Below are 26,304 nucleotides of genomic sequence, written 5' to 3'. Positions count from 1 at the left end.
TGCCGTTTTGTATGCTCAAGATATTCAGTTACTTCAAATAAATAGGCTAACCGGGTCTTACCAGCAGATCTCCGGTCTTCCCCATATGATCACTGAAATTTAATAATTATTACAAATGTTTTCAGGAGATCGACTGACAATTTTCGTCGCACCGAGACTTCGAAATTGCCTCACTGCCTTATGGAATTTAAGTTAAGCTCAATTTAATCAGGGTAGAACGGTACTGAACTGTGTGAATGTGATAAGCCTGCTTTGTGAATGAAAATTCCCTTAACGTACGCATGTTTTTACTATCCTGATCAGTGAATCTAAATCAGGCCGGTGTGAGAGAGGTTTAGATCCCACTATATATATATATATATATATATATATATATATATATATATATATATATATATATAAAACCTCGCCCAGGACGCCCGTCGACATCCAGTTCCGATGCAAAAGTTGAACGAATTCGGGCTTGTGTTCTTAAAGGCCGTAGATTGACAGTCAGAATGATTGCTGGCGAGCTGTCAATCCCCAAAACAATCCTGACACAATAACTTGAAATTAAGAAATTGTGTGTGAAAATCGTACCGAAGAAGCTCTTGACGCCAGAACAGAAAGCAAAGAGGGTTGAGTGCTGTGAGGATTGGTTGGAAGCAGAGGAACGAGGGGGCTTTCTCAACCGAGTCATCACTGTAGACGAGTCCTGGTTTTACGAATTCGATGTGGAGCTCAAATCTCAAAGCAAGGAATGGAAAGTAGCTGGAGAACCGAGAACAAAAAAGTCGCGAATATCAAGGTCCAATGTGAAGACAATGTTGATTGTTTTCTTTGGTTCTAAGGGCATTGTTCACAAGGAATTTGTCCCTCCCGGCCCGGCCAGAGAGTGAACGGAAATTTTTACGTTGAAGTTCTGACACGTCTCAGAGCTCGTGTGGCCCGAGTTCGACCGGAGTTGGCAAAAGGGGGCAGGTGGATCCTTCATCACGACAATGCGCCCGCTCACACGTCGCTCGTTGTGCGCGAGTTCTTGGCCCGAAGCCCAATCACCGTGACAGACCGACCGCCTTATTCACCCGATTTAGCCCCGTGTGACTTCTTCATGTTCCCGAAATGCAAAATGGTGCTTCGGGGGCGGCACTTGGGAGATGTGGAAACCATCAAGTCGGAAACGAGACGGCAACTGAACAACATCACAACTGAAGACTTTCAGCAATGTTATCAGCAGTGGAAACGGCGTTGGCAGAAGTGTATCGCATCTCAGGGCGAGTACTTTGAAGGAGACCATATTGTAATACCTGAATAATTGTAAAATAAAGATATTATTCAACTTTTATACGTATTTTCCGGACAAACCTCGTACAGCAGTGTGCTCGCCACTACTCTATTTAACACTCGCATTATCTGATCAAAAGTTTCCAGACACCGCTATGGAATTCCGAATTGAGCACTAGACATCACGCGATGTGGAACCGCCTATAGAAAAGGAGGCTGAGAGTTTTTGTTTTGTCAGTAGGGAAGCACCAATAATAGAATTGGTCGATCAAGAGAGCTCAGTGACTTCGTACGTGCACTAATCATTGGACGTCACATCAGTAACAGGTCCACCAGGAACATTTCAACCCTGTTAAAGCTTCACAAGTCGACCATTGGTGGTGTGATTATGAACTGGGAAGCTACAGCTAAACAAGATCAAGCTGTCCTAATGTACCGATGGTCAGAGATCGTCAAGCATTGAGGAGGGTGGTTGTAAAAAATTGCAGGACTCAGTGGAAGAACGCACTCGTGCGTTCCAAACTTTTACGAGCAGTCCTGCTAGCACAATGACTGTGTCTAGGAAGTTAAACAGGATGGACGAGCAGATACATATTTCTGTAGGTGATGCTAAGCGACACTTGAGGTGGTGTAAAGAGTGACACTGCTAGACAGTGGACAGCTGGAAACGAGTTATTTGGAGTGATGAATCAAGCTCTACCCCATGGCAATCCGAGGGAAGGGTTTGGGTTTAGGGGGTTGTAAGAGGTCCATGATAAAGAATTTATTGCTAGCGCACTCTATCAAATGTAATTTCGATGGATTGCTCACACGATGTCTGCGATATGTAAGCTATGAGAGATTCTCAGACCAGAGAGCAGTGTTGACTGCAGTAGGAACTGTGTAGCAGTGGGAGTAAGTAGTTGCTAGCAGTCGTGTGTATGGAGTTGGCTGGGCCAGTCGTGGGAAGCGATGGCGGTGCCTGAGCGTCGTAGTATAAAGTAAAAGCAGCCTCGCGCAAATGTACTGTTGTTATATCAAATCCCATCTAGATGTTTTAAAATATCTCTTTGTATTAATCTTTCATATAAAAATTAATTTTTGACAATCATTCACCTCAACTTAAAAAATTTACTAATTTCTCCAATCCATGGTCATCCCGATTATTGTAAAAAAAATCAGTTATTTCCTTTTATACGTGACAAATCTAGCGGCCAGCACTGCATTGGGCTGTGACAGAAAAGTTTCTTATAGGAGCAGATATATACGCATTATACGGCGACTTCAGTGCACGGCCGTGATGCAGCACTGCTGACGTGCAAAATTTACCAGTTTAGTTTCACAGTCAGTTAATTATTGAAAGGTTATATATGAGTCACATTTTTTATTGGGAGGTTATTCACGTTATTTTTGCGAGGTTACGGAATAATAAACTGTTGGGAGGTTACGCTGAATGTGAACGCTATACACATTATTTTTTTACTGCTGGGAGGTTGCACTAAACGCGAATGTTATATATTATAATTATACTTTTTACTGTTGGGAGGTTACAGGGTGACTGAAGAAACTAACTGCCATCAAGTTTTAGAGCAAACAGTGAAGTACAGAGAAGATCGTGTAACAGTATGGGAATATTTTTCCTGGTTTGGTTATGGTACCCTTATTACGCTTAAGAATATGTTAAATGCGGAAGGATATGTAAAGATTTTACAGCATCGAGTACAGCTTGTAGCAGAAGAACAGTTCGAGGACAATGATTGTATCAGCATGACAGCCCATCCTGTCATAAAGAAGCGTGTCCGAGGCAATAGTTTGTGGACAACAGTATTCCTGAAATGGACTGGCTTGCCCAGAGTTCCAACATGGAACCAATGGAGCTCTGATTTCAGCTCTTTAGGAAGAGTAGGCTGCTTTTCATCCACAGATAGTCAGACACCTCAATAATACTGCCTCCTCCACAGATATTCAAACATCTCATTGGAAGTGTCTCCAGAAGAGTGGACACACCCCACGTTAACGTCCGCTAATAAGTGTCCGAACACTTTTGATCAGGTAGTGTACGCTAAGCCTTCTGACAAACAGAGTTTCTAGAGTACTGTTGACTGGAAGTTTACCTGCTGCATGAAGATAATAGGCCATCACATTTGATGGTTGAGGACTAAAATAAAACAGACATATATTTAAATTTTTATCTTGTATTCGTTTTTGTACATGTATATGTTGTACAATAGTACAATACTACTGTCGAGAGATTCCGTTTACGCATTACACAACTGAGCAATATGTGCAGCACGGACAAGTAGGTGATTTGTAGAAAACGCGACAATACTCTTCAAGATGTGTATTAGAGAACGACTGCAAAGGGAAGCAAGAATAAGATTTTAAGTCCCGTTCATGATGTGCTTATTAGAGTCAGCTTTGTCGAGGATGGGGAAGGAAACTGGTCGTTTCTTTTCGAACGAACCAGCTCTGCATTTATCTTAATTAATTCAGTGAGCAATTGAAATCGTTATTAACAATGGTTGGAAGTGCGATTGACTCCGGAATATGAGTCGAATATTTAAGTTACAACGTCACCTCGCTCAGCAGAATGAGTGCGTACGGGACTGAAGTTGAATAGTATGTTGTTGGTCTCGATGCTTGGGTCGGATAAATTACCAATAGATAATAGAAGTGGATTTTCTTAATAATATGCTTCTAATTAATATCTTCTTGCTTCTTGGTTGGTGCCTTTTGTCAAGTCTCTGAGCCCTGTTACAATACTGCTATTATTTGGATCCAGGTGGAAGGACGAAGTCTTTCCTGTCGTGAATGGCTCACGGGTCCCTTCAATAAATTCTGATTTGAAATGTAATTTACACCAAGACGACAGGGCCACAAAGATAAAGAGGATGTTAATAGCTCCGAAACTGAAAAACCAGGTACACTAAATGCATAAATTCTCAGTTTGCAAATTCTGAACAAGATCGCGGACATTCATGTCTAAAATCGACACGAACAACCATCTTCAACTATAGTTTCAGTTGTCGTTGTTATTGTGGTCTTCAGTAGTGAGACTGGTTTGTTGCAGCTCTTCATACTACTCTACCCTCTGCAAGCTTCTTCATCTCCCAGTACTTACTGCAGCCTTCATCCTTCTGAATTTGCTTAGTGTATTCATCTCTTGGTCTCCCTCTACGATTTCTACCCTTCACGCTGCCCTCCAATACTAAATTGGTGATCCCTCGATGTCTCAGAACATGTCCTACCAACCGATCCCTTCTTCTAGTCAAGTTGTGCCACAAGCTCCTCCCCAATTCTGTTCAACACCTCCCCATTAGTTATGTGATATACCCATCTAATCTTCAGCATTCTTCTGTAGCACCACATTTCAATAGCTTCTATTCCCTTTTTGCCTAAACTATTTATCGTCCACGTTTCACTTCCATACATAGCTACACTCCATACAAATACTTTGAGAAACGACTTCCAGACACTTAAATCAATACTCGATGTTAACAAATTTCTCTTCTTTTGAAACGCTTTCCTTACCATTGCCAGTCTACATTTTATATCCTCTCTACTTCGACCATCATCAGTTATTTTGCTCCCCAAATAGCAAAAATCCTTTACTACTTTAAGTGTCTCATTTCCTACCTAATTCCCTCGGCATCACCCGTCATAATTCGACTACATTCCATTATCCTTGTTTTGCTTTTGTTGATGTTCATCTTATACCCTCCTTTCAAGACACTGTCCATTCTGTTCAACAGCTCTTCCAAGTCCTTTACTGTCTGTGACAGAATTACAATGTCATCGGCGAACCTCAAAGTTTTTATTTCTTCTCCATGGATTTTAATTCCTACTACGAATAGGCTACAACCCTGTCTCACTCCTTTCCCAACCACTGCTTCCCTTTCATGCCCCTCGATTCTTATAACTGCCATCTGATTTCTGTACAAATTGTAAATAGCCTTTCGTTCCCTGTATTCCAGTCAACATTGTCAAAAGCTTTCTCTAAGTCTACAAATGCTAGAAACGTAGGTTTGCCTCTCCTTAATCTAGCTTCTAAGATAAGTCGTAGGGTCAGTATTGCCTCACGTGTTATATGCTTCTAATTAATCTCTTCTTGATTCTTGGTTGGTGCCTTTTGTCAAGTTTCTGAGCCCTGTTACAATACTACTATTATTTGGATCCAGGTGGAAGGACGATGTCTTTCCTATTGTGAATGGCTCACGGGTCCCTTCAATAAATTCTGATTAGATATGTAATTTACACCAAGATGACAGGGCCATGAAGATAAAGAGGATGTCATTAGCTCCAAAACTGAAACACTTGGTACACTAAATGCATAAATTCTCAGTTTGCAAATTCTGAACACGTCTAAAATCAACACGAACAACAATCCTCGACTATAGTTTCAGTGGCTGTCCCAATAACTTTCCTTACTTAGTGCAATGCAATGCATCTATACAGCCTATGGCAGTGCTGATACGAACTCCAATAGTGAAGCAGAAAGAAATTTCTCAAGGCTAAACGACAGCGGCCGCTGAACATACCTGGAAGTTCTTGCAGTTGATGTTAAATCCAGAGTGACTACGCAGGAATTGCTGCACAGCTCCGACATCGCCCGCGTCGATCAGATTGAAGAACTCGCGCTCACTCTGCTCTAGGGACGGCAGTATGATACTCCGGCGCGGCTCATCTGCCGCTCGCTGCAAACAGATCACAAGCACGTACCAGGAAATTCCTAGTTCCATCATGGGCAGTGTAAATCTCCATCAATGGAAAAATGCTTAATGAAATAGTAGAAGCACCTTGTGAAGACATCGTTATTTTGCGATTTTTCCATCTGTTCATATATCTTTGATGTTGTAGCGCATTTTTATTTTGTCCTGTAATATAGAGATAAAAGTTGTTTTCTTGATGTAATATGTAACTGGAAATTATTTCTTTTTTGTAAGTAGATAAATACACTCCTGGAAATTGAAATAAGAACCCCGTGAATTCATTGTCCCAGGAAGGGGAAACTTTATTGACACATTCCTGGGGTCAGATACATCACGTGATCACACTGACAGAACCACAGGCACATACACACAGGCAACAGAGCATGCACAATGTCGGCACTAGTACAGTGTATATCCACCTTTCGCAGCAATGCAGGCTGCTATTCTCCCATGGAGACGATCGTAGAGATGCTGGATGTAGTCCTGTGGAACGGCTTGCCATGCAGTTTCCAATTGGCGCCTCAGTTGGACCAGAGTTCGTGCTGGACGTGCAGACCGCGTGAGACGACGCTTCATCCAGTCCCAAACATGCTCAATGGGGGACAGATCCGGAGATCTTGCTGGCCAGGGTAGTTGACTTACACCTTCTAGAGCACGTTGGGTGGCACGGGATACATGCAGACGTGCATTGTCCTGTTGGAACAGCAAGTTGCCTTGCCGGTCTAGGAATGGTAGAACGATGGGTTCGATGACGGTTTGGATGTACCGTGCATTATTCAGTGTCCCCTCGACGATCACCAGAGGTGTACGGCCAGTGTAGGAGATCGCTCCCCACACCATGATGCCGGGTGTTGGCCCTGTGTGCCTTGGTCGTATGCAGTCCTGATTGTGGCGCTCACCTGCACGGCGCCAAACACGCATACGACCATCATTGGCACCAAGGCAGAAGCGACTCTCATCGCTGAAGACGACACGTCTCCATTCGTCCCTCCATTCACGCCTGTCGCGACACGACTGGAGGCGGGCTGCACGATGTTGGGGCGTGAGCGGAAGACGGCCTAACGGTGTGCGGGACCGTAGCCCAGCTTCATGGAGACGGTTGCGAATGGTCCTCGTCGATACCCCAGGAGCAACAGTGTCCCTGATTTGCTGGGAAATGGCGGTGCGGTCCCCTACGGCACTGCGTAGGATCCTACGGTCTTGGCGTGCATCCGTGCGTCGCTGCGGTCCGGTGCCAGGTCGACGGGCACGTGCACCTTCCGCCGACCACTGGCGACAACATCGATGTACTGTGGAGACCTCACGCCCCACGTGTTGAGCAATTCGGCGGTACGTCCACCCGGCCTCCCGCATGCCCACTATACGCCCTCGCTCAAAGTCCGTCAACTGCACATACGGTTCACGTCCACGCTGTCGCGGCATGCTACCAGTGTTAAAGACTGCGATGGAGCTCCGTATGCCACGGCAAACTGGCTGACACTGACGGCGGCGGTGCACAAATGCTGCGCAGCTAGCGCCATTCGACGGCCAACACCGCGGTTCCTGGTGTGTCCGCTGTGCCGTGCGTGTGATCATTGCTTGTACAGCCCTCTCGCAATGTCCGGAGCAAGTATAGTGGGTCTGACACACCGGTGTCAATGTGTTCTTTTTTCCATTTCCAGGAGTGTATGTTTAGAGTTTATTGATTGTGGAAAGCTTTATTATCATTTTTTGTTTATCGTTTACAGTAATAAGTTTGGTAGAAAATAGTTGTGTAATTTACTTTGATGTTGTATAAACTGTGGGCGAGAGTATTGAGAGAGAGAGCAATATCGATAGTCGATCCAACAAAGCGGGGGGGTTGTGTTGCTGGGTAGCTAGAGAGGAGGACACATGTTCTACTGTGGGAGTCGTGACTATTACGAGCTGGTGAAGATTGAGTTTAGTGGTAAGCGATGTACGTTTTTAATGACTGTTTTATACCAGGACGTGATATGATAATTGCGAGTGTAGAAAGTGGGCGAAGTAAATACTGAGACTGTGCCGTGAAACGTAGTAACTATGACAATGCAACCGAGAATGGAGGGTATTGTAGCTCTGTGAATTGAACTGCGCTTGTATTTTGGCTGTGTTTTCGTACACTCAAGTACTGTGAACTTACGTATTTATTCGGGTTTCGATGAACTACCGGACGCCTACAATCAGTAACAGTTGTTCTGAACTTACGCGAACTGTCTATTGTGTGTGAGTTCATTTCCGCCCTGGACGCTTTTTCGCGATCGCGGCACCCATTATACGAATTGACTTTCTACAGAATTCGCGGTCGGCTAGTTTTATAAATTGTGTGTGGCGTAAGTAAACTTCAATTGTGTGCGCCAGAAAACATTAAAACTGTGCACATACGGACATCTGTAACAACAATTACATCGACCAGCCTGTAAAACGCCACTGTAATCAGATCTGCAGCTTAATGAATACCACCGCCCGCCCGATTGCGAGGAAAAAATCATCAGCTGCAATCACATGACCATGGGAGCAAATCTCAGCGTTTCACCAGGACCAGCCAGCTGCCGTCGATATTGCGACCATCGTCACAACACACAAGATAAGATTTCAAAACAGCGCTCACCTCTCAAAGACTCAAATGATTGCAAACAATTTTAATTTGTAATTTCTTTTCCTTTTGGCTGACATTCACATAACATTTGTCTTTTTTAGAATAAAAGTGTTCTCCACGAACTGGTGTGTTCTATGTAGACATTGTTGACTTTCATTAGCAGTAGCCATTTCCCTTTTCATTATTTCCATTTTTATTTTTTATTTTTTTTTTCATTTTAGATCCGCTGCCGCTGCAAGTGTATTTTTTTATAACTTTTCGGATGTGTGTCTAAATTCGTCTGCCTTAACATTTACCAGAGGTATTGTAATGCTTTGCTACTTGGACAACGGCGCCCGCCATTAATTTCTTAAACGTCGACCAATGACAGTGAAGCTCGCTTGCTATTGGTGCTAACATTCTATAGTGGGTAATCAAAGGTGAGTAGCTGTCAAACCACACGGATTGTGATTACTTTGAATGAGAGTCGGAGTCGTGTAAAATTGTAGGTTCATCACTCAACTTTGGCTTCTAACAGAAGCAAATTTTTTTTCAATGTCCTTAAATGTTATTTAATATGGCTATTCTATGCTAAACTGGGATAAATGCACCGTCAGATATTGTACTGGGAAGTAAAATTTGGAGAAACGCCTATTTAGATACGACTTGATTTTGACTGCATTAGTTAACACGGTACTTTTCAGGTATTTTGGCGATACTTAGTGACAGGGTAGAATCGCAGTCGTCACAACTTGAAAGAGCATGGGAAAGTCGGTCGACTTGTCTACAGCTAGAAATTGTCCCGAAGTGAATGCGAGCAATTAGCAAATTCCCCTAGAACGAACATTCGCGAAGCTTCGCAGTAGTTTGTGTCGGAACACTTATGAAGAAGCTTTGCCCATAAATGTGAATGAAGTTGCGAATTTGATAAATGTGCTCAACTTATGTCGTATGGATATAACGTATTCTTTGTAAGTCTGCTTTTGAGACCACAGATATTAGTCAGTGAGGTTACTTCATTTGAATAGAGTAGCAGGTTGTGTGTATTGGACAGTTTAACCATTTTCTTGGTCTGAAAAGGATGGAAGCTGATCTGTCGTGTAGTGGAGGCGGCATCATTTAAAAAGGGGTTTTGTTAGATTATGTTTTAAGAAAATTATTGATGAGACTGTGTTAGTGGAAGAATGATAAAACCAACTGTTAAGCTAATATATATATAGGGTGACCAAAAATGTAGATAGAGAGGGGTAAAAATTGACACATATGCTTGGTATGACATGGGGTTTTATAAGAACCAAAAAAATACAAACGTTAAAAAATGTCCGACAGATGGTGCTGGAAAGCAAAAACTGCTACCGTGACGGGTGAGAGGTACGCCGATATGTTACAGAATCGCATCATCCCCAGCCTGGCTGATAAACACCTGCTGGAAAGTACTATGTGTATGCAGGATGGCGCTCCATCCGTTATTGCTAGACGCGTGAAAGATCTCTTGCGCTCGTCGATGGTGATGATCGTGTGCGCAGCCGCCACTTTCGTCATGCTTGTCCTCCCAGGTCCCCAGACCTCAGTCTGTGCGATTATTGCCTTTGGGGTTACCTGAAGTCGCAAGTGTATCGTGATCGACCAACATCTCTAGGGATGCTGAAAGACAACATCCGACGCCAATGCCTCACCATAACTCCGGACATGCTTTACAGTGCTGTTCACAACATTATTCCTCGACTACAGCTATTGTTGAGGAATGATGGTGGATATATTGAGCATTTCCTGTAAAGAACATCATCTTTGCTTTGTCTTACTTTGTTATGCTAATTATTAATATTCTGTTCAGATGAAGCGCCATCTGTCGGACATTTTTTGAACGTTTGTATTTTTTTGGTTCTAATAAAACCCCATGTTATTCCAAGCATGTGTGTCAATTTGTACCTCTCTATCTACATTATTCCGTGATTTATTCAGTTTTCAAATTTATACTGACTTTTTGATCATCCGGTAAATAAAACACTGTGTAGTTTCTTATTGTTAGAACATTGCGTATGGTTGAAGTTTGCTGTAGAAATATTGTAATGCAACATATGGTTTTGTCTTGTAGTAGAAACAGTGTCAAGGAAAGTAACTGTACACAGGAAAGCTATTAACAAATATTTTGCTTACTTGTCTAGGTGTGAGAACTGTATGAAAATGTACATTGTTGTCATGACTCAATGAATCATGCTTAAACTTGGATCCTTGTTATTTATCAGTCGTTAAGATTAGTTCCACATTTTCGTTTACTTTCATGACTGTGTTTGTAAAGTCGCATTACACATCGCGAGTTGTATACTAAGAAGCTTTTTATGAAAGTAGGTATGATACTGTCTTTTCATTGCACATCGTAAGTCCGACAAATGATATATGGTTTTGGACAGTCGGGGTAGTAATACTAATAGTGACAGGTTGCAGAGCAGACGAGGTTCCGTGGCACAGATATGCAATAACTTCAGTTACCATCAGAGTTCATGTTCATTGTAAGGTACAATGATTGTCAGAGTGTATTTGTGAAAATAATATTTTATTAGTTCAGAGGCTGCATATCACTAAAATATTTAAGTAAAATGCTATCTTGTGATTTTACAAGTAGTTTTTTTAGGAAGTGAGATGAGTTGATTTTTATGTTCATTTGTACTGTAATTACAATAACAGTTCTGGTACAGCGATTGTTTACAAGACTGAGAAGAAGACTAGCTATATTCAGGGTCAACATTTTAGTGTGAATCATTTCGTTTTGCAGTCAGACAGCATATGTAAATTTTATTGAAAAGGATTGCTCTCTCGCAGACGAATTGTTTGCTTTACAGCCTAGCGTGGATTTCGCATCGTGTAGCGTGAGGATCACTTATTTCCATTCATAAATAAATTTTCCTCCCCCCCATGAACCATGGACCTTGCCGTTGGTGGGGAGGCTTGCGTGCCTCAGCGATACAGATGGCCGTACCGTAGGTGCAACCACAACGGAGGGGTATCTGTTGAGAGGCCAGACAAACGTGTGGTTCCTGAAGAGGGGCAGCAGCCTTTTCAGTAGTTGCAGGGGCAACAGTCTGGATGATTGACTGATCTGGCCTTGCAACATTAACCAAAACGGCCTTGCTGTGCTGGTACTGCGAACGGCTGAAAGCAAGGGGAAACTACAGCCGTAATTTTTCCCGAGGACATGCAGCTTTACTGTATGATTAAATGATGATGGCATCCTCTTGGGTAAAATATTCCGGAGGTAAAATAGTCCCCCATTCGGATCTCCAGGCGGGGACTACTCAGGAGGATGTCGTTATCAGGTGAAAGAAAACTGGCGTTCTACGGATCGGAGCGTGGAATGTCAGATCCCTTAATCGGGCAGGTAGGTTAGAAAATTTAAAAAGGGAAATGGATAGGTTAAAGTTAGATATAGTGGGAATTAGTGAAGTTCGGTGGCAGGAGGAACAAGACTTCTGGTCAGGTGACTACAGGGTTATAAACACAAAATCAAATAGGAGTAATGCGGTAATGCAGGAGTAGGTTTAATAATGAACAGGAAAATAGGAATGCGGGTAAGCTACTACAAACAGCATAGTGAATGCATTGTTGTGGCCAAGATAGATACGAAGCCCACACCTACTACAGTAGTACAAGTTTATATGCCAACTAGCTCTGCAGATGATGAAGAAATTGAAGAAATGTACGATGAAATAAAAGAAATTATTCAGATAGTGAAGGGAGACGAAAATTTAATAGTAATGGGTGACTGGAATTCGAGTGTAGGAAAAGGGAGAGAAGGAAACATAGTAGGTGAATATGGATTGGGGCTAAGAAATGAAAGAGGAAGCCGCCTGGTAGAATTTTGCATAGAGCACAACTTAATCATAGCTAACACTTGGTTTCAGAATCATGAAAGGAGGTTGTATACATGGAAGAACCCTGGAGATACTAAAATGTATGAGATTATATAATGGTAAGACAGAGATTTAGGAACCAGGTTTTAAATTGTAAGAAATTTCCAGGGGCAGATGTGGACTCTGACCACAATCTACTGCTTATGAACTGTAGATTAAAACTGAAGAAACTGCAAAAAGGTGGGAATTTAAGGAGATGGAACCTGGATAAACTGAAAGAACCAGAGGTTGTACAGAGTTTCAGGGAGAGCATAAGGGAATAATTGACAGAAATGGGGGAAAGAAATACAGTAGAAGAAGAATGGGTAGCTTTGAGGGATGAAGTAGTGAAGGCAGCAGAGAATTAAGTAGGTAAAAAGACGAGGGCTAGTAGAAATCCTTGGGTAACAGAAGAAATATTGAATTTAATTGATGAAAGGAGAAAATATAAAAATGCAGTAAATGAAGCAGGCAAAAAGGAATACAAACGTCTCAAAAATGAGATCGACAGGAAGTGCAAAATGGCTAAGCAGGGATGGCTGGAGGACAAATGTAAGGATGTAGAGGCTTATCTCACTAGGGGTAAGATAGATACTGCCTACAGGAAAATTAAAGAGACCTTTGGAGAAAAGAGAACAACTTGTATGAACATCAAGAGCTCAGATGGAAACCCAGTTCTAAGCAAAGAAGGGAAAGCAGAAAGGTGGAAGGAGTATATAGAGGGTCTATACAAGGGCGATGTACTTGAGGACAATATTATGGAAATGGAAGAGGATGTAGATGAAGTCGAAATGGGAGATAAGATACTGCGTGTAGAGTTTGACAGAGCACTGAAAGACCTGAGTAGAAACAAGGCCCCCGGAGTAGACAACATTCCATTGGAACTACTGATGGCCTTGGGAGAGCCAGTCCTGACAAAACTGTACCATCTGGTGAGCAAGATGTATGAAACAGGCGAAATACCCTCAGACGTCAAGAAGAATATAATAATTCCAATCCCAAAGAAAGCAGGTGCTGACAGATGTGAAAATTACCGAACTATCAGTTTAATAAGCCACGGATGCAAAATACTAACGCGAATTCTTTACAGACGAATGGAAAAACTGGTAGATGCAGACCTCGGGGAGGATCAGTTTGGATTCCGTCGAAATGTTGGAACACGTGAGGCAATACTGACCTTACGACTTATCTTAGAGGAAAGATTGAGAAAGGGCAAACCTACGTTTCTAGCATTTGTAGACTTAGAGAAAGCTTTTGACAATGTTGACTGGAATACTCTCTTTCAAATTCTGAAGGTAGCAGGGGTAAAATACAGGGAGCGAAAGGCTATTTACAATTTGTACAGAAACCAGATGGCAGTTATAAGGGTCGAGGGACAAGAAAGGGAAGCAGTGGTTGGGAAGGGAGTGAGACAGAGCTGTAGCCTCTCCCCGATGTTATTCAATCTGTATATTGAGCAAGCAGTGAAGGAAACAAAAGAAAAATTTGGAGTAGGTATTAAAATTCATGGAGACGAAGTAAAAACTTTGAGGTTCGCCGATGACATTGAAATTCTGTCAGAGACAGCAAAGGACTTGGAAGAGCAGTTGAACGGAATGGACAGTGTCTTGAAAGGAGGATATAAGATGAACATTAACAAAAGCAAAACGAGGATAATGGAATGTAGTCAAATTAAATCGGGTGATGCTGAGGGAATTAGATTAGGAAATGAGACACTTAAAGTAGTAAAGGAGTTTTGCTATTTAGGAAGTAAAATAACTGATGATGGTCGAAGTAGAGAGGATATAAAATGTAGACTGGCAATGGCAAGGAAAGCGTTTCTGAAGAAGAGAAATTTGTTAACATCGAATATAGATTTATGTATCAGGAAGTCGTTTCTGAAAGTATTTGTATGGAGTGTAGCCATGTATGGAAGTGAAACATGGACGATAACTAGTTTGGACAAGAAGAGAATAGAAGCTTTCGAAATGTGGTGCTACAGAAGAATACTGAAGATAAGGTGGATAGATCACGTAACTAATGAGGAGGTATTGAATAGGATTGGGGAGAAGAGAAGTTTGTGGCACAACTTGACTAGAAGAAGGGATCGGTTGGTAGGACATGTTTTGAGGCATCAAGGGATCACAAATTTAGCATTGGAGGGCAGCGTGGAGGGTAAAAATCCTAGAGGGAGACCGAGAGATGAGTACACTAAGCAGATTCAGAAGGATGTAGGTTGCAGTGGGTACTGGGAGATGAAGCAGCTTGCACAGGATAGAGTAGCATGGAGAGCTGCATCAAACCCGTCTCAGGACTGAAGACAACAACAACAACAACAAATAAATTTTCATGTGTTTCTCTTGCACTGGACTGAGATTTACGTATTCTGCTATCAAAAATAAGTATTTTGCATTTCTGAGATACCAACCGAACACTTACAAACACGAGTCTAGAAACATTACAAATTACTTGTACTTTTAATGGAATTCTCTAGGTACTTGAGGCGCCACGGTGTGACTCAAGAAAGAGAATATGATCGCTGATAATTTCAATACACATAAACAGTTTATCAGATGGGGTGGGAAACGCATAACATTTTTCGCTGTCGAGGCTGTTGTATACAGAGGTTTCAGAAGTGATAGTCAACAATCCACATATGGAAAGTGCAGGTCAAAAGCAGCTAAAAAGCTCCAATAAACATGGGTCCACAAATCATCCGTTGTCGAGATACAACACATTTTCTGTTGCAGCCCATCAGTGTCTAAGAACACGCGGCATCTCTAAACATTAAAGTATGTGTTCGAAATATTGTCCACTCGTCTGAATACGACATTGATTTCCTTACTGCTCTCCGGCAGTCCTAGGGAATTCGGAAAATGCTGGAAGGCTGCTTCGATCTGCAATCGTAATTCCTCAAGAGCGTTGACCTCAGTAGCGTAGAACAGGCTTCTGACATGACGTCATACACAGAAATCCATGGAATTTAAATCTGGAGACCTTGGAGGCCATGGCACAGGTCCTTCCCTACCTATCCAATGTTGACCATATATCCGAGTTACAAGCCGGCGCACTCGTAAATCAGAATGTGTTGGGGTACCGTCCTGCATGAACCATATGTTCAGGCGTTGGTTCAGTGGGACACCATCATGTACATCCAGAGGGACACGCCGCAGAAACCGCATGTACTGCTGTCCGATTAGTTTCTGTGGTAGGAAGTGAGGTCCAGTTACGCGGTCTCCGAGCTGGTGCAACGTCTGTCGATGGTGCCTTCACGTTCGTAACTGATTGTGAGGCCGGTACTGCACAATGCACGGAGGGAGAAAGGGAAGCAGTTCCGCATGCGTAAACAAACGGAGAGTAGATCCCAAACCTTAAGATATCAACGTAAATACTGTGGTATCTAGGGCTTTACAGTTAGTTGCTAACTAGATTACTGGAGCTTTTTAGCTATTTTTGGCCTGTACTTTCCATGTCTGAATTACTGATCATCGCTTCTGAAACACCCTGTATAGGAAGGTATCGCTCCCGGATGACCATAAGGAAATGCAGAATGAATGGGTTAGTATTTCCTCATGGTGTAATGAATGAAAATTCTCTTTAAACGTTGGCAAATGCACATAACAAATCGAAAGAACACGATTGTGAGCTTAATGGTGAAATTCTGGAGCCTGTCACATGTTTTAAATGCCCTACCCGATAAAAAAAGTGAAGCATTCAGATGGGGAGGAGGAAGCTAAATGATACTTCACGGGATGAGAGGGTATATGATGTTATTTCAGTGATTACAAAATAGAGTCATATTTACAAAGAAGGCGATAGTACGAGCCTACTTATCAGTACTACTGACCTGGATGCACATATTGATTTGATTAGGACGGGTACCATAAAGCCATTGTAGGCAAACTGGCCTGCAACTGTTATAACTGGCACTGGATACTGGCATTGGGACGCAGTTGACGTCGCAGGCAGTTCACAGATACACGTGCCATGTGTATTGTCCTGTTGAAAAATGGCACCAAAGTACTGTCACAAGAACGGTAACACATGAGGACATATGTTGTCTGTGATGTCCCGTTATACCATATGAGTTCCATCAATTACTCCCAGCGGAACCTAAAGTCCTAACCAATGGCTTCCCACACCATGATGCCAGGAGTAAGACCACTGAGTCTCTCCAAAACATTGGAAACATGGGATCTCTCGCCAGGTGGCCTCCATGCTCACCGACGATGAGCATCTAGGACAGTGCATCGCTGAACACATTGCAATGCCGTTCATGATGCTTCTTGGGCACAGAACCACTCCAAACTTAGCTGCCTGTGTTCTGGTGATAACGGCATCCCACGTATGGGACAGTCATTCCCTAGTCCGGCTGCTGCTGGTCTCCGACCAGTGGTGCTGAATAACGCAGAATGTTGCAGGGAGCCCTTTACTTGTTCTCGGATATTAGACGCAGATGTGGAGGCGTTACGTGTGCGTTGCTTGGTGCGCGGTACGGCGACTCTCCCTTATGGTGGTCAGACATGGTCGCTCGAAACATTGTTGATGAGTTTCATGCCTTCCCTTTCCCATTCAGTCCAACATCGGACCACTGTCACATCCAAATGCCCCAGAACGCTGGCTACTGCACTGTTCGACCTGCCAGCCAAATGAAGATCCCTTTCAAACCATGTCTGATGCTAATAATGCTGCCTCACATGAGTATGCTGCATCTCTGAGTCCTTCACAGTGAACAAGAGCAAAACTGATGCACTCTTGTGGCCGTCGTACCTGTTACAGAGAACTGCAATTATAACTGTTTAGATACCCGTCGAAGCTGTCTACTTGTACTAATTTACGGTAACATCCGTCCATGACTCTGCGTCCTTCATTTTTTGTCGGACAATGTATGTAGCGTAACTCTCTGAATTAATATGAAACAGGACGAACCAGTAAAATCGCTCATAGAGATGACGAATGGAAAAGTCAGATTTCCTGGAAGCATTCTGGTAAGGTGCGGTGCATCTGTAACAGAAATCGTGTACAAACCATTAATACGGCCAATGGTGGAGTGAGACTCCAGTGTTTGAAGTAATTATCAAGTAGGGATGGTGACAGACATCGAAAAATGGAAAGAATGTAGAAACGCACTGCTAGGATCGTAATAAGTTGGTACTGTCCATACAAAAATTTAACAGAAGTTTTCAGAGGGTTCTGAAGTGAGAAAGAAGGGCGAGGACGTTCTCACCATACACAATGGTGAAAAATTAGAAAACAGGTATTCGAGAAAAAACTGTGTTACAACTCTGATGCCTCCATTGTATATCTTGACCAGGTTTAGTGATAAATACAGGGTGTTCGTAAATTCCCTTTACAGACTTCTAGTACTTAAAGAGGGGAGTCAGTACGTAATAACTTCCGTGCTACAGCCGTGCGAGGTAGGTATGCAACAGGGCAGTCATGGTGGGGGTGGTTACTTTGGATCGGTTGGTGTCATTTGCGTCCATCCTACCTCTCTGACCTGGTTCGAGCCTCATTCACGTGTCTGCGAGTGCAAGATGGTAGAGTACGCGTTTCTGAATAGATTGACATGATGCTCCAGTATGGCGAAGTTGACGCTAAAAGTAGAGTTGATCGTCACCTTTATCAAGGTCGTTATCCGCAACGTCCGATTCCATAGCATACACTTTTCGCCACAATTACGCAACGGCTTCAAGAAAGGGGTATTTCAGCCTTCAGCAGACGTGACAGTGGTGCTCCAAGGACATTCCGCACACCCGAATTGGAAAAGGCCGGACTGCATCACATTGAAGAGGACCTGTCAACAAGTACACGAGCAACTCCTTTGGCTATTAATGAGCGGAAATATAAAACAAGTGATATACTGGGTCGCTCTTACTTGTAAAAGTGGCCGCGTTACCAACGTGCTTTCAAATGGTTGTAGCACAGAAACAGTACGTTTCCGGATGTGGTTTCCGATTCATAATATTACCTACTCATTTCCCTCTACAAGTGCTAGTAGTTTGTAATGGGAATTCCGAAACAGCCTGTAGGTAAGAGAGAGTAAGGTATGCAGTGAGGTAAACGGATATTCATTCGAAAGGAATAACACAGGAATTCGCCAACAGTGGTTAGAAGTACTCGCAACTGTGTGTTATACAGTATCTTGAGAGGTAATACTGTAGAAACAACTTCACATCTCATTGCAAATGTCGTTTATTGCGCTAAAGCAGCACTGATCCTTCGTCATCCGAGCGGTTTGGTCATCCCGCAGGAAACAATTTGCAGACGCCTACAGAAAGAGACGTCACAGCCTTGCTGGCAGGCGACCAGGATATATCCGAGAGAAGTCTCAGCAACAGTGGAGCAGGTGTCCCCTGCAGATACCGGAGTTAACCGCATAAGCCGGACAGCTCAGGCCGCTTACCAGGTGCGGGGAACGGACGGCAGAGATGCTAATGCAGCTCAAGGGCCAACTGCTTCGTGTACTATGTACCCGGATATGTACTATGTACCCGGATAGACGCTACGATCCATCAGGACGGTAGGCAGCAGAACTTATGGCTCACACAGGGTGACTCAAAAACAAATAACAAATTTCAGTTGCTTATTATAGAGAAACTATAAAAGATAGAGACACTTTGCGCGTGTCACTGGACAGAGGAAGTTTCAAAGGTTTATGTTCGCACAAACACTATACCATTCACTCAACATGCGTTGCTCGAGAAACATCGCAACGGCAGTCCATTTCATTCCACACACGAATCGACAGGTTCCTATTTATTGAATTGACAGCTTCAACAATTCTGTTTCTCAGCTGTTGAAGAATAACTAGGAAAAAGACTCTGTCTTTTATATTGTTGTTGTTGTGGTCCTTAGTCCAGAGACAGGTTTGATGTAGCTCTCCACGCTACTCTATCCTCTGCAAGCTTCTTCGTCGCCCGGTACTTACTGCAACCTACATCCTTCTGAATCTGCTTAGTGTATTCATCTCTTCGTCTCCCTCTACGATTTTTACCCTCCACGCTGCCCTCCAATATTAAATTGATGATCCATTGACGCCTCAGAACATGTCCTACCAACCGATAGCTTTTTCTAATCAAGATGTGCCACAAATTTCTCTTCTCCCTAGTTCTATTCAATACATCTTCATTAGTTATGTGATCTACCCATTTAATCTTCAGCATTCTTCTGTAGCACCACATTTCGAAAGCTTCTGTTCTCTTCTTGACCAAACTATTTATCGTCTATATTTCACTTCCATACATGGCTACACTCCATACAAATACTTTCAGAAGAGACTTCCTGACACTTAAATCTATTCTTAATGTTAACAAATTTCTCTTCTTCAGAAACGTTTTCCTTGCCATTGCCAGTCTACATTTTATATCCTCTCTACTTCGAACATCGTGAGTTATTTTGCTCCCCAGATAGCAAAACTCATTAACTACTTTAAGTGTCTCATTTCCTAATCTAATTACCGCAGCATCACCCGATTTAATTCGAATGCATTCCATTATCGTCGTTTTTGTTTTGTTGATGTTCATCTTATATCCTCCTTTCAACACACTCTCCAACCGTTCAGCTGCTCTTCCAGGTCCTTTGCTGTCTCTGACGGAATTACAATGTCATCGGCGAACCTCAAAGTCTTTATTTCTTCTCCATGGATTTTAATTCCTACTACGAATAGGCACAACCCTGTCTCACTCCCTTCCCAACCACTGCTTCCCTTTCATGCCCCTCGATTCTTATAAGTGGCATCTGGTCTATGTACAAATTGTAAATAGCCTTTAGTTCCCTGTATTTTACCCCTGCCACCTTCAGAATATGAAAGAGAATATTCCAGTCAACATTGTCAAAAGCTTTCTCTAAGTCTACAAATGCTAGAAACGTAGGCTTGCCTTTCCTTAATCTATTCTCTAAGATAAGTCCTAGGGCCAGTATTGCCTCACGTGTTCCAACATTTCTACGGAATCCAAACTGATCTTCCCCGAGGTCGGCTTCTACCAGTTTTTCCACTCGTCTGTAAAGAATTCATGTTAGTATTTTGCAGCCGTGGCTTATTAAAGTGATAGTTCGGTAATTTTCACATCTGCCAACACCTGCTTTCTTTAGGATTGGAATTATTATGTTCTTCTTGAAGTCTGAGGGTATTTCACCTGTCTCATACATCTTGCTCACCAGATGGTAGAGTTTTGACAGGACTGGCTCTCCCACGGCTTTCAGTAGTTCTAATGGAATGTTGTCTACTTCCGCGGCCTTGTTTCGACTCAGGTCTTTCAGTGCTCTGTCAAACTCTTCACGCAGTATCATATCTCCCATTTCATCTTCATCTACATCCTCTTCCACTTCCATAATATTGTCCTCAAGTACATCGCCCTTGTATAGACCCCCTATATACTCCTTCCACCTTTGTGCTTTCCCTTCTTTGCTTAGAACTGGGTTTCCATCTGAGCTCTTGATATTCCTGTAAGAGGTTCTTTTTTCTCCAAAGGTCTCTTTAATTTTCATGTAGGCAATATCTGTCTTATTACCCCTAGTGATACATGCTTCTACATCCTTACATTTGTCCTCTAGCCAACCCTGCTGAGCCACTTTGCACTTCCTGTCGATCTCATTTTTGAGACGTATGTATTCCTTTTTGCCTACTTCATTTACTGCATTTTTGTATTTTATCTTTTATATAACCCTACAGAGAAAAGAAATCTCAAGGTGTGAGGTCTGGTGACTTGGAAGGTCAAACAAAATGAACAAGATTTTGTTGTCGACCTCTTCCAGTCCCATATTCTGGGGTGTTGTTGTTAAGATAACACCGCACCTCAAGGTGAAAGTTAGGTGGGGCGCCTTCATGCATAAAAATGAAATCACTGGAATCTGCGTGAAGCTCAGGAAGCAATCAATTTTGCAGCATGCATAGGTACAACATTCCTCTCATAGTTTCCTCCGCAAAACAGAAAGGTCCTTAAACTTTGTGAACAGAAACGCAGAAAACACATTCTGTTACGGTGAGTCTCTTTCATGTTCGACGACGACACCAACATTTTGTGACTCCCAAATTGTTATACACTTTGTTTGAAAAAGAACGCCCTAGTTTTAATGTGTCTTAGAATCTGTAAAGAGTGACATACACTATTCTAGTTTGTGGTGTTTGATTCATCTACTCTCCAAGTTTGGCTCCCCTGCAGTTGGCAGGTCTGCTTGATCTTGAGATGGCACCAGTGCTGTTTTTTTCCTCTATTCCCTCAGTTCTGTCCAGGCGGGCGTGCAGTGCAGTGCAGAGTAGCTAAGCAACAATGTGTGTTCGCAACAGAAAGCGCAGTGTGTTATTTGGCTTGTGAAAACTGAGTCAGTTATAACAGTGCAACGTAATTTTGGATGTTAGTGTGGTAGTGAACCACCTACAGCAAAAACTATCTGTTATTGGCTAAAGTATTTCAAGGAAACCGGTAGTGTTTTTTAGGAAGGTGGACAGGCAGGGCTGGCCCAATACCTTGGCCACCACGAAGCCGAGACTTAACCCCACTGGGCCACATAAAAAATTTTGTGTACAGTAAGAAGATCAGAGACATCAATCATTTATAGCAAAGAATCGTCGCGGCAGTTGGGACAGTCACACCTGAAATGTTGGTGAATACGTGGCGAGAAGTGGAATATCGTCTCGACGTGTGCAGGGCAACAAATGGATCCCACGTTGACGTCTACTAACATTAAACAAAACTTGAAGGAATTCTCTTTGATGATTTGTACTCACTGATGTAATATTTCATTAATTTCCCTATTATATTTATACTTAAAACTAGGGCGTTCTTTTTCAAACCCCCTGTATTATGGCGTTTTACTTTATCCGATAGATGAAACTTCGAATCGTCCGAAAAGATGAGTTGTTCGGAAAAAGTGTAATGTGCCATATCCTGGAGAACTGGAATGAAAAATACTTACCTCCTACTATGGTTGCACTTGAATATTGGATTGACTTCAAGCAAATTGCAACGCATAGAATGATTTCTCTTTATGAGCAGTCACAATGTTGCTACAATCTGTAAAACATTGGCGTTTTCCTTTGAAAAAATATTATTTCGAAATTTCAGTCACCAAGTTTCTGCTCCATATGAGAAAATATTTTATTAGCGCCCACCTGCGTAGGAAGAAATGATCGCCGTAATAAAATAAAATAATACTTCGCACGGAAAGATTTAAGTGTTCGTTTTTCCCTCAGCGGAACGCTAGAGAAATGGTCTGAGGGTGGTTGAATGAATGTTCTGCCAAGCATTACAGTGTGAATTGCAGTAGTCATTCAGATGTAGATGTAGTTTTAGACAGAGTACAGAGGGCATAACACAGGAGTGATTACTGAATAAGAAAATTATTGAACAAGTTTTATTTTTCAAAGTGCTGAACAGTATGAACTAACGTAGCGCAATCAGTCGTAAATGCGTATGGTTACAGTTGCTGCGAAAAGCAATAAATTTCAAACAATAAATAATGACTGAAAATAAGGAAATGTAGTTTTATAATTTCGTTTGGTTAGTTATACAAACATATGAAACAATTTCAGGAAAAGATTACTCGGTCAAGGATGGTTGCGTCACAACTTCGCTTTTACAGTCTTCTGCAGAAGCCGGTTCATAAATATTGGCCACTGATGGGCTCGTGTGTACGACTGGAGTTCACCCTCTCAGCGTCAGTTAAGGCCTGAAGATGACGTATTGAATCACTGAAACTGATTGTAATAAAATAAAATAACATCAAAACGACGGCTGTAGGTGTGTCATTTATTACGTAAAGTGAGCGTCCGAAGTCCTGCAGACCATCATCCACAAGGTACTTCCTAAGGCTCAGTGTAGGTATAGTGGGAACCAATGAAATGAAATGGAAGACAAGGCTTTCTGGTTAGATGAATATAGGGCAATATCAGCAGGAGCAGGAAAGCGTATAATGGGAGTAGGATTCGGTATGAATAGGAAAGTAGAGCAGAGAGTGATTAACCGTGAACAGTTCAGTGATGGCTGTTCTCATCAGAAATCTACAGCCATTCAACACCGACAACAATAGTTCTACATTTAATTAGAGGAATGTTTGTATGAGAAACTTTGTCTTAAAATTTTATGGTCTGTGTCTTTTATTTAAAAACATGAGCTCATTGGTAGATGCCTGCTTAGAGTAAGATGAAAGGTTATATTCTGGTCTAGTTGTTTTTCTAGTCGAAATACCAGGCTTGTTGGATTCTGATTGCTTTGGTAGTGATAGTTTAAATATTACTGCTTGGTAAAATATATTTTAGTCTTTTATTATTTTAATAGCGTGCCTAAAAGTTTAATGTTAAATGAGCTGATGTTTGTGTACCTTTGCGTAAGATCAAGTCTGGAAGAGCAATGATTCTCTCTCTCTCTCTCTCTCTCTCTCTCTCTCTCTCTCTCTCTCTCTCTCTCTCTCTCTATATATATATATATATACTCCTGGAAATGGAAAAAAGAACACATTGACACCGGTGTGTCAGACCCACCTTACTTGCTCCGGACACTGCGAGAGGGCTGTACAAGCAATGATCACACTCACGGCACAGCGGACACACCAGGAACCGCGGTGTTGGCCGTCGAATGGCGCTAGCTGCGCAGCATTTGTGCACCGCCGCCGTCAGTGTCAGCCAGTTTGCCGTGGCATACGGAGCTCCATCGCAGTCTTTAACACTGGTAGCATGCCGCGACAGCGTGCACGTGAACCATATGTGCTGTTGACGGACTTTGAGCGAGGGCGTATAGTGGGCATGCGGGAGGCCGGGTGGACGTACTGCCGAATTGCTCAACACGTGGGGCGTGAGGTCTCCACAGTACATCGATGTTGTCGCCAGTGGTCGGCGGAAGGTGCACGTGCCCGTCGACCTGAGACTGGACCGCAGCGACTCACGGATGCACGCCAAGACCGTAGGATCCCACGCAGTGCCGTAGGGGACCACACCGCCACTTCCCAGCAAATTAGGGACACTGTTGCTCCTGGGGTATCGGCGAGGACTATTCGCAACCGTCTCCATGAAACTGGGCTATGGTCGCGCACACCGTTAGGCCGTCTTCCTCTCACGCCCCAACATCGTGCAGCCTGCCTCCAGTGGTGTCGCGACAGGCGTGAATGGAGGGACGAATGGAGACGTGTCGTCTTCAGCGATGAGAGTCGCTTCTGCCTTGGTGCCAATGATGGTCGTATGCGTGTTTGGCGCCGTGCAGGTGAGCGCCACAATCAGGACTGCATACGACCGAGGCACACAGGGCCAGCACCCGGCATCATGGTGTGGGGAGCGATCTCCTACACTGGCCGTACACCTCTGGTGATCGTCGAGGGGGCACTGAATAATGCACGGTACATCCAAACCATCATCGAACCCATCGTTCTACCATTCCTAGACCGGCAAGAGAACTTGTTGTTCCAACAGGACAATTCACATCCGCATGTATCCCGTGCCACCCAACGTGCTCTAGAAGGTGTAAGTCAACTACCCTGGCCAGCAAGATCTCCGGATCTGTCCCCCATTGAGCATGTTTGGTACTGGATGAAGCGTCGTCTCACGCGGTCTGCATGTCCAGCACGAACGCTGGTCCAACGGAGGCGCCAGGTGGAAATGACATGGCAAGCCGTTCCACAGGACTACATCCAGCATCTCTACGATCGTCTCCATGGGAGAATAGCAGCCTGCAATGCTGCGAAAGGTGGATATACACTGTACTAGTGCCGACATTGTGCATGCTCTGTTGCTTGTATCTATGTGCCTGTGGTTCTGTCAGTGTGATCATGTGATGTATCTGACCCCAGGTATGTGTCAATAAAGTTTCCCCTTCCTGGGACATTGAAATCACGGTGTTCTTATTTCAATTTCCAGAAGTGTATATAATGTTAAATGAGCTGATGTTTGTCTACCCTTGCTTAAGATCAAGTATGGAAGCACAATAAGTATCAAGGAATGAAACTTTCTCAGAGAGATATAGTGTAATAAAGTCAATCACGTTTGAGAATTGTGGCTTAGTGCTTTCATTAACTGAACCTTTCCTGTGCTAGCGTAAAGTTGCGCTACAATATTGCGGAAAAGAAAAGGGGTGCTTGAGAGACCGTGGCCATGGTGTTGGAGCACCTGGTGGCTGGGAATCTAGCGAGGTGCAAAGGAGGCGGGCTGTACCTGCGGTTGGAGACTCCGCGAGGACATGCGGCTGGGCTGCTGCGGCGCCTGCAGGTGCGGCGCCGACGTGGAGGCTCGCCGGCCAGCCTTGCGGGTGAGCGGCGCGCGGTCCGACAGCTCGCGAGGGTCGTCCTCGTCCTCATCTTCGGCGTCCATGTCTTCGTCCAACCGCTTCCGCGACGGCCGCCGTGACATCCTCTCCTCCTTTCGCTACCTGTAATCCATTACTTTATAGCCTAATCTCTCTCCTCTGTTACATTTATGGTTAATTGGCCTGGGCCGTGCCATTATATGTGCATTATGTCTTAAGTACTACTACTGAGTAGCTTCAGAGGGTCACTCCATTATTTTTGTGAAAATACAGTTTTCATTCTGCATGTGTGAAAGTTTTATAGTGTGTAGAACCATCCTTCCCGCTTGTTTTCAAACTTACAAGGGAACCTGCCCATCACCCCCCCCCCCCCCCCCCTCAGATTTTGTTATATGTTGGCACAGTGGATAGGCCTTGAAAAACTGAACACAGATCAATCGAGAAAACAGAGTGGAACTATGAAAAATATACAAACTGAGTAGTCCATGTGCAAGATATGGAACATCAAGGACGAAATGAGCTCATAAGCGGCGTGGTCTTGTGGTTAGTGTGAGCAGCTATGGAACGAGAGGTCCATAGTTCAAGTCTTCCCTCGAGTGAAAATTTACTTTATTTATTTTCGCCAAGTTAAGATCTGTCCGTTCATTGACGTCTCTGTTCACTGTAATATGTTTAGAATC

General features: G+C 43.2%; 1 protein-coding gene across 1 annotated transcript in view; it reads right to left on the bottom strand.

Moving 5' to 3' along the window:
* The window catches only part of LOC126285417 (short transient receptor potential channel 4-like), a 214,960-nt gene extending 189,232 nt beyond the window's left edge, over positions 1-25,728 (bottom strand). The window contains exons 1-2 of the mRNA XM_049984823.1: positions 25,534-25,728; positions 5,781-5,936 (exon numbers count right to left, since the gene is read on the bottom strand). Of these exons, the coding sequence (XP_049840780.1) occupies positions 5,781-5,936; positions 25,534-25,728 (351 nt within the window). The remainder of the gene's footprint in view (positions 1-5,780; positions 5,937-25,533) is intronic.
* Between the last annotated feature and the right edge of the window lie 576 nt (positions 25,729-26,304).

The sequence above is a fragment of the Schistocerca gregaria genome, chromosome 1 (assembly GCF_023897955.1).
Source record: "Schistocerca gregaria isolate iqSchGreg1 chromosome 1, iqSchGreg1.2, whole genome shotgun sequence".
NCBI classification, from domain to species: Eukaryota; Metazoa; Arthropoda; class Insecta; order Orthoptera; family Acrididae; genus Schistocerca; species Schistocerca gregaria.
The sequence above is the reverse complement of the archived record's forward strand: the minus strand, read 5'-3'. Positions and strand labels throughout refer to the sequence as shown.